General features: G+C 45.5%; 1 protein-coding gene across 1 annotated transcript in view; it reads left to right on the top strand.

Annotated features, from left to right (window-relative positions):
- Nucleotides 1-14,980, top strand: part of LOC310829956 (leucine-rich repeat-containing protein 37A-like) — a 38,329-nt gene extending 23,349 nt beyond the window's left edge. The window contains exons 12-18 of the mRNA XM_083709177.1: nucleotides 256-295; nucleotides 2,240-2,376; nucleotides 3,235-3,273; nucleotides 5,833-5,874; nucleotides 9,139-9,174; nucleotides 10,726-10,764; nucleotides 14,835-14,980. Coding sequence (XP_083565303.1) covers nucleotides 256-295; nucleotides 2,240-2,376; nucleotides 3,235-3,273; nucleotides 5,833-5,874; nucleotides 9,139-9,174; nucleotides 10,726-10,764; nucleotides 14,835-14,880 — 379 coding nt within the window. The 3' untranslated portion in view covers nucleotides 14,881-14,980. The remainder of the gene's footprint in view (nucleotides 1-255; nucleotides 296-2,239; nucleotides 2,377-3,234; nucleotides 3,274-5,832; nucleotides 5,875-9,138; nucleotides 9,175-10,725; nucleotides 10,765-14,834) is intronic.
- Nucleotides 14,981-19,036: the final 4,056 nt, after the last annotated feature.

Raw genomic sequence — 19,036 nt, 5'->3', positions numbered from 1 at the left:
GTGGTTCGCCAGAAGCGGCTTAGTCATGCTGGCCACATGACCTGGAAGCTGTACGCCGGCTCCCTTGGCCAATAAAGCGAGATGAGCACCGCATCCCCAGAGTCAGCCACGACTGGACCTAATGGTCAGGGGTCCCTTTACCTTTAAGGTATCTGCACACGGCAACAAAAGGTCTTTTACATCTTCCTAGAACTAATACCAAGCACACACATTTCTCCTTTTTTATTTTATTTTCTTTCTTCTTTTACATTAAAGGACCTTTCTGGGCAGAAGGAAGAAAGGCGCAGACAGACAGGTAAGTCAGCTAATTGGGCCTGAGAGATTTGGGTCCCCGTTTCCATCTGAACTAGGTATGCATTGTGTGACCTTGAGCAAGCCCCTGTTTATTTCCCTTATTAAGCATCTAGTCCAGGGGTGCCAGCAGTTTGTGGACTACAACTCCCACCATCCCTAGCTAGCAGGAGCAGTGATCAGGGATGATGGGCGTTGTAGTCCAGAAACAATCGGCGGCCCAAGTTTGGGGAAACCCTGATCTGGTATCAGCGAGCAGCCAGGAGTCCTTTGGGAATGATGGAGGCAGCGATCTGCTGTTGTTTGTCCCCAAATCTGACAATGAGAGATAATTACTGCCTCTCAAGATTCTGCCAGTTTCCATTTCTTCCCTTTTCTCATTTTCCCAATCTTAACTTGAGTTTGCCCAATTTCTGCATCTGTTTGCAATTTTAAAAAAATAAATATATATGTATGCGTTATTTCAATGCAGTTTTCTGAATAGAAGCATCTCAAGCCCATATTTGGCTAATAAAATCATGTTTGCACTATCCCTTTAATATATGCATATTCGTGGAAGAACCCCTCTGTGAAATATGAAGAATGCTAATTGTGTAGGATTGCTACCGTATTTTTCACTCTATAACATGCACCTGACCATAACACGCATATAGTTTTTAGAGGACGAAAACAAGGGGGGGGGGGAATTCTGAATGAAAAAGTGGATGTATCATTTTTGTGCTTCATGCTGTGGCCACAGACATGTGATTTGACAGTGAGTTTGGGGTAGCCCAATGCAAAAATCCTGAGAATCCATGTGGATCTGTGCTTTGTAACCACGTTTTAAGTGGGGAGGGAAGGAAAAACACAGAAGGGACAAGGAGCATGACAAGGGTGTGCGGAGAAGCAGCTGGCTAACAATTCAGGAGAGGGGTTTAACGGGAGGGAGGAAAGGAAGGCAAAAGTTTTCCCACCACCATCCAAGCCAGCCCTCTCCCCCGCCCCCTCTCTCTCCCACCTGCATGTTTTCCGGCTGCCTGCGAGTCCCTAGAATTCTGGACGCAGCAGCAGCAGCACCGGAGCACGGAGAGGAGGAGGTGGTGGCTGTCGGCTGCGCGCAGTGTGACTAGGAAGGAATTAGAAGAAAGGATGCGATCCTTTCCTTTCCCCTCTGCTTGCCAGGAGGACAGGGGATTTCCCTGCTCTTTGTTGCATTTGAGCAAACACAGCAACCGAAAACAGAAGAGGGTGGGCAGTAAGACCCTGAGGCAGAATGCAGGAAAGCAGCAGCTTCTTCTCTACAGCTTTCCCTCCTCTGCGTGATCTGATTTTTGCCCCTGCACTCGGGCCACTCGGCTCCAGGGACCACATATTCGCTCAATAGCACGCACAGACATTTCCCCTTACTTTTTAGGAGAAAAAATGTGTGTGTTATAGAGAGAAAAATATGGTACAGTGGTACCTCGCAAGACGAAAAACTCGCAAGACGAAAGAGTTTTTCGTTTTTTGAGTTGCTTCGCAAGACGATTTTCCCTATGGGCTTGCTTCGCAAGACGTTTCGTCTTGTGAGTTTGTTTCCTTTTTCTTAAAACCGTTAATACCCAGGGGGCATCAGACAAAAAATCCGCAAGACAAAGAAACTCGCAGAACGAATTAATTTCGTCTTGCGAGGCACCACTGTACATTTCAGTTGGCATATTGGTTTGGGGAGCGTGAATTAGGAAATTTCACGTTGAAATGTGGACCACGCGAACATCTCCCCCATTCTTACCTGTGCTGCAAATGTTGTTGGACTCCCATCAACCACAGCCATCCTGGGTAACCGTCATGGATGATAGGAATCGTATTAGCCCAGCAACATCGGAGAGGTCAACAGGCATGTTGCCTCCGATCTTGATTCCGACAGTCCTAACTCTCAAAGGGCTCCCTCGCTTTGTGACCCATTCTCACATCCCTTCTTCCTTCTCAGAGTTCTGTCGACAAGCCTCTTTGGCTCAAAGACATGTATCAGCCTCTGGATGATGCTCGAAGGAGGAGCATGATTGGTAAACTCCACGATGAAGAGACCTCGGATGAGGAAGATATATTCAACTGGGCCAAATCAAGGTAGGAACGAACGAGTTGCTGTGAGCAGACTTGTATGACTTGCAGCTTCCTTCCTTCCCTTAAACACACACACACACACACACAGTTTTTGCTCTTATGGCTAGAGATGAAATCTGGGGTATGTGTGGATGGATTGAGTCACCTTGAAATATAGTCCAGTGTGGATTTCATGCTCTTTATTCAGCTCAGAGTAGTGCGGAATGGAAGTTTCCCCGAAATCTCTGCTTTATATACACAATGGGCCCCACGTGATTAGCTAATTTTGGGATTCTCCTGTAGGCCAATCAGGTTGCAGATTCACTTCTACCCGGAATTGGATTGGGTGGCTCCTGTGGACCAATCAGACTGCTGCATTCTGGATCCTATTGTTCTAGGACCTGTTCTGGTTGCGAACAGGATCCTTTCTAGAGGCCTGTTCGCAACATGAAAAAAACGCACACACGGGTTGCGATTTGCTGCTTCTGCGCGTGATATCGTTTTTGTGCTTCTGCGCATGTGTGAGCAGCAAAACCCGGAGGTAACCCTTTCTGGTACTTCCGGGTCACTGCGGGACGTAACCTGAAAGAACGTAACATGAAGCGGACGTAACATGAGGTATGACTGTACTGCCATGGGGGCCGGATTAAATCGACCAGACTTTGGACATGCCTGACCCAGAGTCTTAACTCAGACTAGATCTAGACGCATCAAAGAAGCGATTCCGTTAGAAACGTGTTGAAATCTTCATACAGGGAAATCCCGTTGGTGAAAATGGGACTCCGCTGCGCCAATGTAGCCGAGTTCTAACTGTGCTAAGCTTCGAAACCCTTCAGACTTGACTGCCTTGCGACCTAACCTCTGCTGTTCTCTGTTTTCCAGGGAACCACCCCCTGTGGAAAAGCCCAGTTCAGTAAAAGTGTAAGTATCCCCTTGCAGTACGACTTTGGGCTGTTAGTTATGCCCTAGGTTTAAAAATTGGGGTTCGCCCAGGATGCAACCTGATGCTACAGAGTTAAGTTTGTGCTTTTGCTGATTTGCAAAGCAAGAGATGATGCAGAAATGCTCTCTTTTAAGTTTTGTATTCCGAAAAGAATTCCGCTACCTAACGGAATACGTATCTGGAAAGGGGAATAATCTCACACTCCAGTCCTCAGCCCTGCTAAACCGAATCAGTCTGCAAGGCTCTCCTGTTGTTTAGCAAGGAAAGCGAAGTTAGGCTAGTACTAGCTAGTGTCGTCTAATCAGCTTTTGCTATCATTCCATGTCAACGTAATAATAATAATAATAATAATAATAATAATAATAATAATAATATTTTATTTATACCCCGCCCTCCCCAGCCAAGACCAGACTCAGGGCGGCTGAAGGGCTAGTTAGAAAAGTGAAGAGGGGCTTGTTTGGGGCTTTGGCAAGGCAAGATCTGAAGCCCCACTTAAAGTGAAACTGAGGACCCCTTCAGACATCTTATATACCGTATTTTTCGCTCTATAAGACGCACCAGACCACAAGATGCACCTAGTTTTTGGAGGAGGAAAACAAGAAGAAGAAAAATCTGAATCTCAGAAGCCAGAACAGCAAGAGGGATTGCTGCGGAGTGAAAGCAGCAACCCCTCTTGCTGTTCTGGCTTCTGGGATAGCTGCGCAGCCTGCATTCGCTCCATAAGACACACACACACACATTTCCCCTTACTTTTTAGGAGGGAAAAAGTGAGTCTTATAGAGCCAAAAATACGGTACTGCACGTTCATGCCTCAGCCAGAGCCAGGGCCTTTTCAACACTGGCTCCAGCCTGGTGAAACGCTCTGTCTCATGAGACCAGGGCCCTGCAGAATCTGATTTCTTTCCCCAGAGCCTGTAAGACGGAGTTGTTCCGCCAAGCCTTTGGCTTGGAATCAATTTGATTCCCTCCCCTCTTTCTTTTTTCCCTTTCTGCTCCTGTGATGGAACTCCTATTTGGGGACTTCCCTGACTTTTTTCTGGCCCATGTAGGAACAGTCTGGATAGTTAGCCTTGGTGAAAACCTGATGTTTTCATTCCCCAAAAAAGTTTTTGATTTGAGTTTCCATTGAAATGAAGCTGCATTTTAATGTTTTAATGTTGTATTTTAATCTTGTTTTTAAGTTGTATTTCAATCAATTTGTTTTTATATCGGTTGTTAGCCGCCCTGAGCCCAGTCTTGGCTGGGGAGGGCGGGGTATAAATAAATTTTTTTTTTTTTTTTATTATTATTATTATTATTATTATTATTACTATTACTATTATTTGTGCTCATGATGCTATTGGGGTCATACACTTGCATTCAATACCGTTTGTGCTTGCAAATGTTTTTGGGGTAGTGACACTCCTTCATTTCCGGGCAATGCCTATCCTGTAACTTCCTGGTGAAATCCCCTAGCTTTTTACACCACAGAAGTTCTGGTTTGCTTTTGTCCTGCTTTTTTGTGGTGCTTCAGCCCCTCTGAACAAACATAACGTGGTAGTTCGTGAGAAGCATCGCAAAACAAACTAAAGTAGAATAAATCCAGCCCGACACACTACTATTGTGTCAAGAACTTGTTGCATGAAATACACCTACAATATTTTTTTTAAAAAATGCAACCCTGTTCATGAAGGCTACTCGGAAGTAAGCTGCATTGTGTTCAAAGGAAATTGCTCCCAGGTAATTGGGTTTGGGTTGGCATAATACCATATTTTCGCTCTATAAGACACACTTTCCCCCCTCCAAAATTTAAGGGGAAATGTGTGTGCGTCTTATGGAGCGAACGCAGGCTCCTTGGCTTCAGCGATAGCAACGCGAAACCTCTGAAGCGCAGTGGGAGCACTCCCGCCGCGCTCCGGAGGCTTGGCGTTGCTTTCGCTGAAGCCTGGAGAGCGAGAGGGGTCGGTGCGCACCGGCCCCTCTTGCTCTCCAGGCTTCAAAGATAGCCGCCTGAAGCCTCCGGAGTGCGGTGGGAACTCCCGCTGCGCTCTGGAGGCTTCGGGTTCCTTTCGCTGAAGCCAGGAGAGCAAGACTCTCCTGGCTTCAGGGATAGCCACCTGAAGCCTCTGGAGTGCAGCAGGAACTCCCACTGCGCTCCGGAGGCTTCGGTTTGCCTTCACTGAAGGCGAAGGCAATGTGGGAGAGGGAGAGCTGCGCAGTACCCCTTTAGCTAAGCGGGAGGAGAAATGGAAGGGGCTCTGTTTCTCCTGCCGCTTCGCTGAAGGGGCGCTGTGCAGAGAGGGGGAGATTTTTTTTCTCTTATTCTCCCCCTCTAAAACAAGGTGCGTCCCATGGTCGGGTGCGTCCTATAGAGCGAAAAATACGGTACTTTCCCCTGTGCCCAATTTTACAACACACCTATCTAGGACATAAATAAATCAAAAAAATTGCTATATTTGGAGCCGGCTTTTTGTGTGATGACACGGAGAAGAGTGAAGGGAGCGCAATCCTTGGGTGCAATCGACTTCCCTTAACCTCTGTTTTTCTTGCTTTGACAGAGTTGAAGAGCCCCCTGTTAAAAAGGCCAGTTCAAAGAAACTGTGAGTATTATTATGCAACCGCAAAATTATCAGCCTTGGCTCTAACTTTTTCCTCTTGCAGCTAGGCATTAGGATACAACCTAGAGGGTTGACAGCTCCACCAGGAAGACACCTGAGCTGCTTGGCATCTGAATCATACTTAAGCAGATCTGTTGCGCTCCTGGTCTACTGCCTCCTGCACAACATCCGAATGTAGGGTATTCTGTGTCCCAGTGTATTTAAGGGCCTGTCCACACCAGAGCAAAAGTGGACACCCCCCCTCAGGTTGTCCCAAATCTTTTCCCCTTTGAATGTGAGTTGTTGTTGTTGTTGTTGTTGTTTATCCTGGCTGTTTTGGACTTTCCAGGTATAAAGGGGGAAAGATTTGGGACAATACTGGGATGGGAAAGTCATTGAGTAGGTGTCCCTAGATTAATGGAGAGAGAGAGGTTGGTGCGAATCAACATTTTTGCCCTGATTTTAGACTCTTGCCTGAAATCCTGAAGAGATGCTGCTTTTCGAAGAACCCCACATTCCACACTGAAGTGTTTCCGTGTTCTTCTTTTCCCACTTTCTCCATTCCCTCTGCTTCCTCTTTTGTCTCCTTTGTGTCTGTTATAGATTGTAAGTTCCCTGGGGCAGAGACCTGCCCCTCTCATTCCCTGCAATGCACCACGCGCATGGAAGGTGTTACTACATTAACCATGATAACGAAATATGCTGCCTCGGCGCATGGGGCTTTCATTAATCATGGGACTTCCATTAAGCATTCCACAGCATGTGGCAGCAATGAATTCCATGAGTTAATTCCATGCCGTGCGACGAAGAAGCACTTTCTTTCATCTATAATAATAATAATAAATAATAATAATAAATTTTATTTATATCCCGCCCTCCCCAGCCGAAGCCGGGCTCAGGGCGGCTAACAACAATAAAAGAGTACAACATTCTAAAATCATTTCATTATAAAATTAATGCCCTGAATCTTATGCCAATCAATTGATGCAGCTCTACTACAGACTAGATCTATGTGGTGCGGGTGTATTATGGAACCAAGCTAAAGTTGGTTCTCTCCCCCCACCCCACCCCGCTGCCCCAGTTCCTTATTCCAACTGAAATATACTCGGAGTCGAGAGTGGATTTCATGCTCTTTATTCAGCTCATGGTGGTGAGGAGGAATGGAAGTTCCCCCAGAATGTCTGCTTTATATACATTATTTACACAATGGGCCCCATTTGATTGGGTAATTCCGGGATTCACCTGTAGGCCAATCTGGTTGCGGATTCACTTCCACCTGGAGCTGGATTGGGTGGCTCCTGTGGACCAATCAGACTGCTGCCTTTTGGATCCTATTCAACTCAGTACATAAAGTTTGCATCCCTCTGCACTCCAAAACAAGCATGGGGCTACCCCGTATCACAGACCTCCACGAGTCTCTTTGAGATGCACCTGCACTCTGTCCAGCCCAAAGTACTCCCTAAAATAAGCTTTGATGTATCCCAAATGATACATCTCAACAGTCAGGAGATGCTTCCATGTGTGAAAACGTGTAGATCAGGTCCAGACCACTGCTTCATTCTGGTGCAATCTCAGATCTGCTGCCCCCAAACCAACAACTGCTAAAGAAGACTGTATCAGTGAATAAGCAGATGGGGTGAGGCATTATCCCAAACAACATATCCATGCCATCTGGAGGCTGTCTGTCTCCTACCAAATGGCCTCATATGTCTGGTCCGGTGCTTAATTTTCCCCAAGTCATTCTCAGGCATGCTGTCCCTGTGGCAATCCTTTTCTCAATACAGGCAGAAACCAAAAACGGACGGGGGATTTATGCCAAAGCGTTTTTAATAACGGAACGAGGATCTGGGTGCTTGCCCATCCAGTGACCTGTATTGGCCTACACAAAAACAAAAAGATAAGGCCGTAGATTATGCTAGCTGGTCTTATTCAGAGCAGTCTCTGTTGTGTCGGAGTTTGCCATTTGAGTTGATCCAAAGTGGGGTGCACGCATCTCAATCCTTATTAATTTGCATGTGACACAGGCTCATAGCTGTCAACCATCCCTTATTTGGCGGGAAACTCCCTTATCCCAGCGCCGTGTCCCACTGCTGTCCCTTATTGATGATGTCCCTTAAATTTCCCGGGTTTCATGCTCGCCCAGCTCGGGAGGGAAGCAGTGGCTCGGGGTCCTCTGCCGTGAGAGAGAGAGTGCACTGGCATCGTCATCCTGGCGCGAGGAGTTCCATCGGCCCTTCCCCGCCCGAGTGGGGGGAGGGTGAGAGACTCTCGCCCACGCCACCCGTAAGCCCGGAGGCGGCAGCGGTGGCGGCAGCTGAGGAGGCAGCCTGAGGGAGGAGGAAGAGGAGGGGATGGGGAGGGACGCAGAAGGGCGGCGCTTCAGCAGCCGCTGCGGCGCCACAACCGCCTCATGCTGGATTGACAGCATCTGTCAATCCTACAAATGTATGTAACTCTTTACAATAGCAAAATCCCTTATTTTGGCTGCTGATCCCTTATTTTCGAGGCTGCTGGTCCCTTATTTTCAAATCTGTAAGTTGACAGCTATGCACAGGCATATTGAATATGGAACTAGGAATCAGCCTTGTGGGGAAAGTTTCCTTGAAGGACAGTCAAACCTCGGTTCCTGAACACCTCCGTTGTCGTATGTTTTGGCTCCCGAAAGCTGAAAACCCAGAAGTAAATGCTCCGGTTTTCAAATGTTTTTTGGAAGCGGAACATCTGACGCAGCAGCTTCTGCTTGAGTACAATAAGCTCTTGCAACCGCCACGCCTTGGCTGTCAAACATTTCAGAAGTCAAACAGTCTTCTGGAAGGGATTACGTTTGACAACCAAGATTTGACTTTACAATTGTACCTTGGGTCCTGAATGCCTTGCAAGTTGAACGGTTTGGCTCCCGAACGCCACAAACCCAGAAGTGACTGTTCCGTTTTGCGAACTACCGGTATTTTTGGAAGCCAAACATCCGACGGGGCTTCCGCGGCTTCCGATTGGCTGCAGGAGCTTCCTGCAGCCAATCAGAAGCAGTGCTTTGGTTTTCAAACGTTTTGGAAGTCGAACGGACTTCCGGAACACATTCTGTTTGACTTGCAAGGTACGACTGTATCTGAAGATGCATAGGATGTCTCGGGCAAAAGAGGCAATGGTTGCTTAGGTTATCGAATTAATCAAAGCATCTTGCAGTACCAAAAACAAGTATATTGAGGAAGGAAGATGGCCTAGATGCAGCAGACCCTCTTTAACATCTCCTTTTTAACTCTTAATCAGGGCGCCAGAACCCCCACCTCCAGCTCCGAAGCCAGAGTAAGTAACTAGCAAATGTTTGGGGTTTTTAACAGCTGGTCTGTAAGGCAGTCTGCTAGAGGAAAGCCTCACCAGATTATATATATTAAAAATACACCAGATATGCACATCTCCACTCTTCTCCCTCCCTCCCCCCACAAACTTAATACAGGATGCTTTGCATGCCACTGTAGCACATTTTCTTCTTCCTAAAAAAAAGGGGGGGAGAATAAGAGAAGGGATCTGTTCTCCAAAAAACATAGGAATAAAAGAACTTAATCTGTAACGAGGCAAATGGGGGGGGGGGATTGCTTTGAGTCCCCCGCTCCCAAGTTTTTAGGACGGGATATCTTAGTGGCGAAAGTCTACTGCTCCTGAACAGCCTTCAGTTTTTAAGACCAGTTTAGATTAGATAATCAGATTAGGGAAGGGAAGAGGGTCCAGTGTTCAAAATTCCCATTGTTCTAGGTGTGTTTTGCGACATGGAATTTCATTAGTGTGAGCAGTTTCTGAGCTCCGGGCGCAGTGCTGCACCTAAGATTTCAGATTAAAACTGCAGAGTGGAAGGAAAGGAGAACCTATTTCTGCCTCCCCACTTCCAGCTACTCTCTGAAGACTGGAGAAGAGACCCTCTTAATAATATTACGGGGGTGGTCAGGGGAGAGGCTAGACCATGTGAAAAACGAACATAATATTTTAGCTGCAGTTCATTCATTTTCAGCTTTGTGTTCTTGCTATAAAAAAAAGAGCGCCTAGGCATTCCGTTGTTGTGCCCACAACCTAGGTTTTAAGGTGCCATTTAGCTCCTCGCTTTCATATCTCCGTTTCTAACAGTGAGTGGGTCAATCAGAAAGTGCTCAGATATGTGGGTTATTTCGCAGCACTCAGTTTGCTTCAAGCTCCAAGGGAACAGCAACTCTGCTTCCACACTTTGGGAATTAGGAATGTCCAGAAGCAAAAAGAGGACAAGGTTTCTAGCTATGCAGAAGAGGGGATTTCAGCAACGGTTGCATTGCTGTCTGAAATTTTGTTCTGTTGCATAACCTTGTCCCCTTTTCATCTGCCTACTGTGATTGGAATCCAAAAGTTGCCCTTTTCCACTGCCCCAAATATGGCCATGAACATGACATGGAGTAAAAGCACACACAGCTGCAATTTAGGAGAGGGAGGTATTAAGTTGTGGGTGAACATATCAGACGACACAGCGATTCTTCAAACAGCTCTTCTTTATTCAGAGGCCAGAACAGAACTGAACTGAAGGGCTCAGTCAGCCTGCTTATATAGAGCTCCAGTACAACGTTACTGTAGCAACTTTCTAAAACTATCCAATCACTGAACGTCACTTTCGATCCTTCATTTGCATAGCTATCTACAGTATCCCCCTGCTAAAACTATCCAATCACTGAGCGTCACTTTCGATCCTTCATTTGCATAACTATCTACAGTATCCCCCTGCTGGCCCAGGGTGAGAACTTCAGTACATAACAGGAGGGAGGGAAGGAAGGAAGGAAGGAAGGGATGTACTGATCAGCTGCTGTGACATAACTCCTGCTTTTCTCTCTTGCTCATCAGGTCTTCAGGAGGAGAAGACGATAGTGGGTCAAAGAAACCGTAAGTAGCACCAGAGTCAGTCCCTTCTTCCATTCAAACCAGAGGTGGGCAAACCTCAAGCCCAGAGGCCAGATATCTGGCCCTTGGGATTCTTGGTTCTCTGGATGGCGGATAGGATTGTGTGAGTGCAGGCAGAAACTCACCTACTTTGCAAACCTTGCACTTAATGCTTTTCCTACTCTTTCTCTGACCCGACCCAGCACCGCCGTATGTGCCCCAAAGGTTGCTTTCAATCAGATATAAGTTTTCCCACCCCTCCTTCAGATTGTTTGATTTTTTTAGCTGGGCTACATAATGCATCCTATTGCAGATTCACGATCTTCAAAGCACAGATAATTGTGGAAAGGTTTTCCTACCTTATTAATGTAGTTATTGTTAGGAACAAAATGAAACACCATGCATTGCTGGGAAAGGAGAAAGGAACTGAGCTGTGGAGGAAAGAAAATGGTGGAGGGGTTGGGGAGTAAGTTGTGGAGCAGAGGCAGTCCTGGGTGGCATGTGATGGATATTTTTTTTCCATTTAACGTAGAGGCTCAGAAGTCGAAACATTTATTTGCTTCATAATATCTGGAGATGATTTCCTCCCGCCCAGCCCCCTTCCTTTGATCAGCAGCCATTCCCATTGGCTTTCCGTCTTTTATTCTGTTTGGCATGAAGGTTTTGGTCTTTCTGGCACTGTAGCGCCAGACATTTCGCAAGCGCTGTGCAAAGGAACAATTTCTTCCCCGCCACATTTTCACGCACATGACATGTTTCTGGCAGAATTGCATTCTGTGGCTTCTTTGCAAATCAGACATAGGGTGTTCTGCAACTCTCTCTAAGCAAATGGGAGGCTTCTTTCCATTTTTGTTTTAGGTTTTGTTTTTAAATCTCCAGTATATATTTGTTTAAAGACAAGTCAGGAGAACCACTGGAAACTTAAAACCTAGAGACAAGCAGGGGGAAGAAAGAGTTGGAAGTGTTCAGAAAGAGGCTTCCCACCCCAGATTTCTTGTGTTTCCCACTCTCTGATTGAGCAGGTTTTGCAAGTGTGTGTGTGTGCGTGCATTAGGCAATACAAAAACCTGCAAAACCTGTTTGGCTAGAGGCAAAAATGTGCACACATTCTGAGCAGCAGCACCAGTTTCAAACTACCTGCCTTCATCTCTCTGAAAATAACTATTCTCCATCTCTAGTTCTGAACTGATAAAAGTCATGTGGTAGGGCAAGGAGTTTTCCCTGGATATCTCTTCCTCTTAAGACTTATTTAGGAATACAGGGTATTTGCATGGGTGTAGCCATGATTTTTGTTGGGGAGAGCAGCCCAAAGTTGTTGCCCCGTAAATCTGTTGAGCTTCTTTGGGGGAAATACCCCCTAGGAGCATGCAGGGGGCAGGCTTTGGTTTGGGGGGGGAGACTTCTGCTGGAGGGAGGCAGAACCTCAGTTAATCAGTGCTTCTCAACAATAGCCATGGGTATTTGTAACAAAGCTGTATGTGGCTAAAGACAGTGATTCTTGTGATGGTGTGGAATACTGCACTGCCAGCAGTCATTTTGTGCTGAGACACCTACAGCCTGTTTATCATATTAGTTCTCCAAAGCAATTCCCATTCGGCGATCATTATTGGACGTCCAATGTCCTGTGCCCATCTAACCATTGTTGCCTTAACCTCCTCCTCCTTAACTTCCCATTCCAGTAGGAGTCGATATATTCTCGAAATTACCCTGATTTTATTATTTATCAATTCTGTTTCGAGTTTAGAGGGCTGATTATCAAATCCAATCTTTTTATCTTGTTTAAATATTTTGTATATTTGATGGTATTCCAGCCAACCAGCCTGTTTATCAAGATATAAGTACCCGCACCTCTTTTCCCCTCTCTTTTCTTTTTTACCAAAAAAAGAGTACTGGGTTGGAATCAGTACTAATTTTTTTTTGAGCATATGAATCGGTTTTCCTCTATCAGATCTAGGTTTAGATCTCCTCTCTTTTAGGAAGTCCATCTCGGAGACATTGGGTAGTGTTTGTATTTGCTTGTTATATTTGCTTGTTCTTTTCTTTCTGCACACTTACTAGCTCTTCTAACTACAAATGGGGGAGATTTAGACTCCTTCCCCTGTAGATATCAGCAGCTAGTGCCCCCTGGGACCAAATCCAGGGACTTGCTTAGGATTTCTGCTTCCTCCAAGAGATCCTTGTTGTAAACATGGTTGCCAGCCAGCCAAAGCCTACTTCTGCTTAACCTTCACTAAAAGCAACACATACATATATGCACAGAACATCAACCCCCAGGTGGTTGTATAATTTGCATTCCCAACCCCCACCCCGCCAGAACCTGTTCCTAAGTTTATGCTAAAATATTCCTGCTCTACAAACACTAGTCTGTTATCTCTGCCCAAGTTTGCCAACAAAGGTCTTGCAACAGCATCAATAATGCCACCTTAGGAGGCTGTGTTTAGGTACCGCAAGATGCGTAGTGTATATATACCTGCAGCATCATAAACCAAACTAGCAGGCCAGAATTGGTTCATGCTGGCAAATCACAGGAAAAGATTGCAGGGAACCGAGCAAAGAAGCGGGACCAGTTTGGAACATTTCCGTAGGTAGGCTAGATGTGGTCTGTGGCCTGCCTGTTGCAGAACAGGTGTGTCTATATGAAAATGTGCATCCTCATCCCATTCATGTTGTTTCAAAGGTATGTTCCAATGGGACTTGCTCTTAAGTGAGCATACACAGGATTGAGACATGACTATGTCCCCTGGGTAGCTCCAAAAAGAAAGCATTGGTTCCACTGCGGATTGCAGACCTTTTTTCTCTTTTTGTACCAGATTGCGTGGGTCTCTTATCCCCTGCCACATACAGCTGCTACCTTATTATTATTATTTTAATGGCAAGGCCTCGTACACCTTTAATAACTATACTGAATTTCTGCAGGCCACCAGCTGTTAAATGTACAGCCCGCCCCTTCCAAAAGGAGATAAGGAGAGTTTTTGTGAAATTACTGCCTTTCACCTAACAGTGAAGGATTCACCCACCACAGTGTCCTTGTTTCTTATTTGTGGTCCTAATCTCCCAGCTGTATAGTGACATTGGGTGATAGTGCTAGGATGTGTCTGGTGGGCAGGCAATATAGAGTGGCGAAGAAGCAGTGCCAATTTCAGTGGTGGTGATCATGATAAGGTATAGCTGAGGTCCCGTGCCTGACCACCATCTGGGTTGAAGGTCTAAATCTTTTGTCCCTGTCCCTGGCTGAGCCTTTCCTCTCCTCCAGATTTTACTGAAGCATGGAGCCCTCTGGTTTGGCGGTGCTCTTATTGAATGCCTGGTCAGTCCATAACAAGGCTGTAGTTTACCCATCACGGAGTTACAATTTCCAGCAACCCTTAGCAAACTACAGCTCCCTTAATTCTTTGGAAGACTGTGCTCTGAATGAGCTTTGAAGGTGTGGGTGGGTGTACAGAGCCTCAGAATACCGTATTTTTTGCTCTATAAGACTCACTGTTTCCCTCCTAAAAAGTAAGGGGAAATGTGTGTGCATCTTATGGAGCTAATGCAGGCTGTGCAGCTATCCCGGAAGCCAGAACAGCAAGAGGGATTGCTGCTTTCGCTGCACAGCAATCCCTCTTGCTGCTCTGGCTTCTGAGATTCAGAATATTTTTTTTCTTGTTTTCCTCCTCCAAAAACTAGGTGCGTCTTGTGGTCTGGTGTGTCTTATAGAGTGAAAAATACGGTAATTCTTGTGTTGTCAATGTGCCCAGGAGAGCTCGGGACAAAGGCCACCATCTTGTTCACACCAGCCAGATGCTGATGCGAAACTCGCTAGCGGGACCTGAGTTCAGTGGCACCCTCTCCATTTCTGATTCCCAGCGCTGATATTCAGAGACACAGCCTCTCTGATGCCAGAAATTGTAGGCATCCGTCTTTCAAAAGGGGAATTGAAAAGGGGAAACAGCACTACAGAACAAAAAGGCAGTTCCCAGTTCTTAGTCTGCCGCAGCAGTGGCACTGGGGAGAAAGTTTGCAACACTCGACGGAGTAGAATCCAGTTCAACTAGTTCAATTTTAACCTCGCCTTCACTTTTCATTTGCAGGAGTTCAGCTGAAGAAGGCGAAGGGGATGAAGAGGAGGATGAATGATTGTCCTTTTGTGAATATTGCTGTATATTATCTAGAGCACTTTATAAAGTACTATTGTTGTTTATAAGGAATACTATTAAATGCATTCCTCTGAAAGGTACCCTTTTCGTTAGCTAACATTTTTTGTTATCTCATGTTTAGCACTCATACAAGCCAGGGGGAGTTCAAAGCAGTTCACATTTACGTCTGTAAAATAACTGTATCCCACTTCACAGCCTCTCACGAAGCTCCCAAACCTACTTACAAAAGACCCCAGGAATAAAACTAATATCAGACAGCACAGATCAGGGGCGCCGACTTATAAAAAATATTGGGGGGGGGCCATACCGGGGTCCTGCCCCGGGAAGTTTTCTAAATTTTAGATGAAAATTAGTGAGTTTTAAAGTTTTTTTAAAGTATTTTAGAGTCATATGATCAACATTAGAACCCCGAAAACTCGACTCTCTATAACTCCACACTCCGGGAAACTCGACAAGCCTGAAACACTTTTTGGCTTTGAAAAAAGAAACAAAACATAAACACGCACGGTATTTTCGTAAAAAGCTAATTTAATTTACAGTAACAATTATGCTTATAGACTATTACAGAGCAGTGAATATATAGCTCTGAAAAGACTGAAATGATATTTAAATAAATCCTAAACTATCATTAAAAGAATAAAACATAAAATATTGCTGTCGCACAGTAATAGCACTTTGATTAATAAGTGAAATAGCTAATTTAAGCTTACTTTGAATAAGGCTGAGGGCTCATTAAATAAAAATAATATCTCAAAGTTAATGCTTTAATACAGTTAATAAAGTTAATACAGTATGCCTAATACTGTATGTAAATACTGTAATACTGTATGTAAATAACGGGCTTTAATTGGGTCTTACACCCTAAAAATATTTAAGTATTTGAAAATAACTAATACAGTACTATAGTAATATAGAAATACAGTACTAAACTAGTACTAATATTTCGAAACTGAAAAATTAACATTCTGTATGTATTTAATTCTCTATTTTATAAAGATTTTTAATATCTGACAGTGAGTTTGGAGTAGCCCAATGCAAAAATCCTGAGGATCCATGTGGATCCATGCTTTGTAACCACGTTTTTGCACCACTGTGACCCTAGGCAACAGTGGGTGCGTGATTTTTTTGGTGCAAGATGTAGCCATGGACATGCTATGTGATCTGATGGTGAATTTGGGGTGACCCAATGCAAAAATCCTGAGGATCCATGTGGATCCATGCTTTGTCACCACGCTTTAAATGGGGAGGGAAGGAAAAACACAGAAGGGACAAGAAGCACAAGAGGGGTGTGCGGAGAAGCAGCTGGCTAAGAATGCAGGGGAGGAGTTTAACGGGGTGGGGGGGAGGAAAAGAAGGCAAAAGTCCTCCCCCAAGCCAGCCCTCTCTCTCTCTCCCAGCTGTTTTTCGGCTGCCTGCGAGTCCCTAGAGCACGGAGAGGAGGAGGTGGTGGGCTGGAGCCTGCACGCAGTGTGACTAGGAAAGAATTAGAAGGAAGGACTCGATCCTTTCCTTAACCCTCTGCTTGCCAGGAGGGCAGGGGATTCCCTGCTCTTTGTTGAGTTTGAGCAAACGCAGCAACAGAAGTGGGTGGGCAGTAAGACCCTGAGGCAGAATGCAGGAAAGCAGCAGCTTCTGCCTTCCCTCCGCCCGACCGCCCGATCTTATTTTTGCCTATTTTTGCTCCTGCGCTCCGGCGAGTCAGCTCCAGAGACCACACATTCGCTCAATAACACGCACAGACATTTCCCCTTACTTTTTAGGAGAAAAAATCTGCGTGTTATAGAGCGAAATTTACGGTAATAATTTTCTTAAATTATTGGGGGGCGCCTATGGCACAGATATAACATCGGGTGCATGTAACACCAGGATTAAAAGGGACGCGGGTAGCGCTGTGGGTTAAACTACAGAGCCTAGGACTTGCTGATCAGAAGGTCGGCGGTTCAAATCCCCGTGAGGGGGTGAGCTCCCGTTGCTCGGTCCCTGCTCCTGCCAACCTAGCAGTTCAAAAGCACGTCAAAGGACGGAGGTCTGTTCTTAACCTGAAACTGTTCTTAACCTGAAGCACCACTTTAGCTAATGGGGCCTCCTGCTGCCGCCGCGCCACTGGAGCACGATTTCTGTTCTCATCCTGAAGCAAAGTTCTTAACCTGAAGCACTATTTTTGGGTTAGCGGAGTCTGTAACCTGAAGCGTACGTAACCTGAGGTACCACTGTATTTATCTACTTGCACTTTGACATGCTTTCGAACTGCTAGGTTGGCAGGAGCAGGGACCGAGCAACGGGAGCTCACCACGTCATGGGGATTCGAACCACCGACCTTCTGATTGGCAAGCCCTAGGCTCTGTGGTTTACCCCACAGTGCCACCCACGTAGACATTTTAAATTCCCTGCCCTGGCGCTCAAGACCACCGCTCCATACATCATACATACATCACAGAAAAGGTGGTCTACAACAGAAATGTGAATGTTCTTGTTTTTCCTGTCTGTCAGGTTATCTGATCACGCCTTATCTGATTGCTTTCCTGGTAGTCTGCCCATTCCTTTGAAATGGTGATTACCCAATTCCTGAGACAATGGGAAGGCTCCCCCCCCCCCCCGCTCCTTGCAGAGAAAACATTTGGTCAGTTGGGGAGTCAAAATGGTTTCAGGGCGGTCCTCCCGTGCTGCTCCAGACATGTGGTCCACATATCTATGTACGTGCTTGTTTGGTACATTTATGAACATTTATTATATAGATATAAGACCTTGGTTGTTGTTTTTTATTACACTTGATTACTAAGATGCTGAGTTTGCAGAGCTTCCAGAACATCTCACCTTTGGTGTCGTCGTCGTCCCCCCCCCCCCCATTTTCTCCCTAGGGTTGAGAGTAGCACTTTCTATTCACTGAGGCCAGGTGGCAGATCCAGCCTCCAAGGAGCGTGGCACAGCTGCTGCTGCTGCTGCTGCTGCCACCACCGCAGCAACAGTGGAAAATGCACTTCTTTGAGTGGGCTGGCCCTGAACCCAGGGCTTTCTGCACGCAGAGCAGATGTCCTGCCGCTGAGCTGTGGCCCTTCGCTGCAATGTAGCCCAGCTGCATATGCAGCTGTCCCCAAAGTGCAAGCAATTCAGATAATCACACGGGATATCAATGAATGAATGAATGAATGAATGAATGCTTTCCCCCGCATAGCCTGAGTGCGGAATATGCTGCTGCTTAACCACATTTCCCCCCTATTATTTTCTAGATTATAAAAAAAAATAAAGGATTTGCACCATGTAGCCTGAATAGGGAATACGCTGCTGCTTAATCGCCCCTCCCCGCCCCTATTATTTTTGTGGTTATAAATGAATGAATGAATGAATGAATGAATACAATATTTCCCCCGCGTAGCCTGAATGGGGAATACGCTACTGCTTAATCGCTTTCTCCCCTATTATTTTTGGGGTTATAAATGAATAAATAAATACAATATTTCCCCCGCGTAGCCTGAATGGGGAATACGCTACTGCTTAATCGCTTTCTCCCCTATTATTTTTGGGGTTATAAATGAATAAATAAATACAATATTTCCCCCGCGTAGCCTGAATGGGGAATACGCTGCTGTTTAATCGCTTTTTCTCCCCTATTATTTTCTAGATTATAAAAAAAATAAAGGACTTGCACCATGTAGCCTGAATAGGGAATACGCTGCTGCTTAATCGCTCCTCCCCGCCCCTATTATTTTTGTGGTTATAAATGAATGAATGAATGAATAAATACAATATTTCCCCCGCGTAGCCTGAATGGGGAATACGCTACTGCTTAATCGCTTTCTCCCCTATTATTTTTGGGGTTATAAATGAATAAATAAATACAATATTTCCCCCGCGTAGCCTGAATGGGGAATACGCTGCTGTTTAATCGCTTTTTCTCCCCTATTATTTTCTAGATTATAAAAAAAATAAAGGACTTGCACCATGTAGCCTGAATAGGGAATACGCTGCTGCTTAATCGCCCCTCCCCGCCCCTATTATTTTTGTGGTTATAAATGAATGAATGAATGAATAAATACAATATTTCCCCCGCGTAGCCTGAATGGGGAATACGCTGCTGCATATTCGCTTTTTCTCCCCTATTATTTTTGGGGTTATAAATGAATACGTAAATAAATAAA

This window comes from Podarcis gaigeae (assembly GCF_964106915.1).
Source record: "Podarcis gaigeae genome assembly, chromosome: 13".
Taxonomy (NCBI): Eukaryota; Metazoa; Chordata; class Lepidosauria; order Squamata; family Lacertidae; genus Podarcis; species Podarcis gaigeae.
This window is presented reverse-complemented; position numbering and strand designations above follow the sequence as displayed.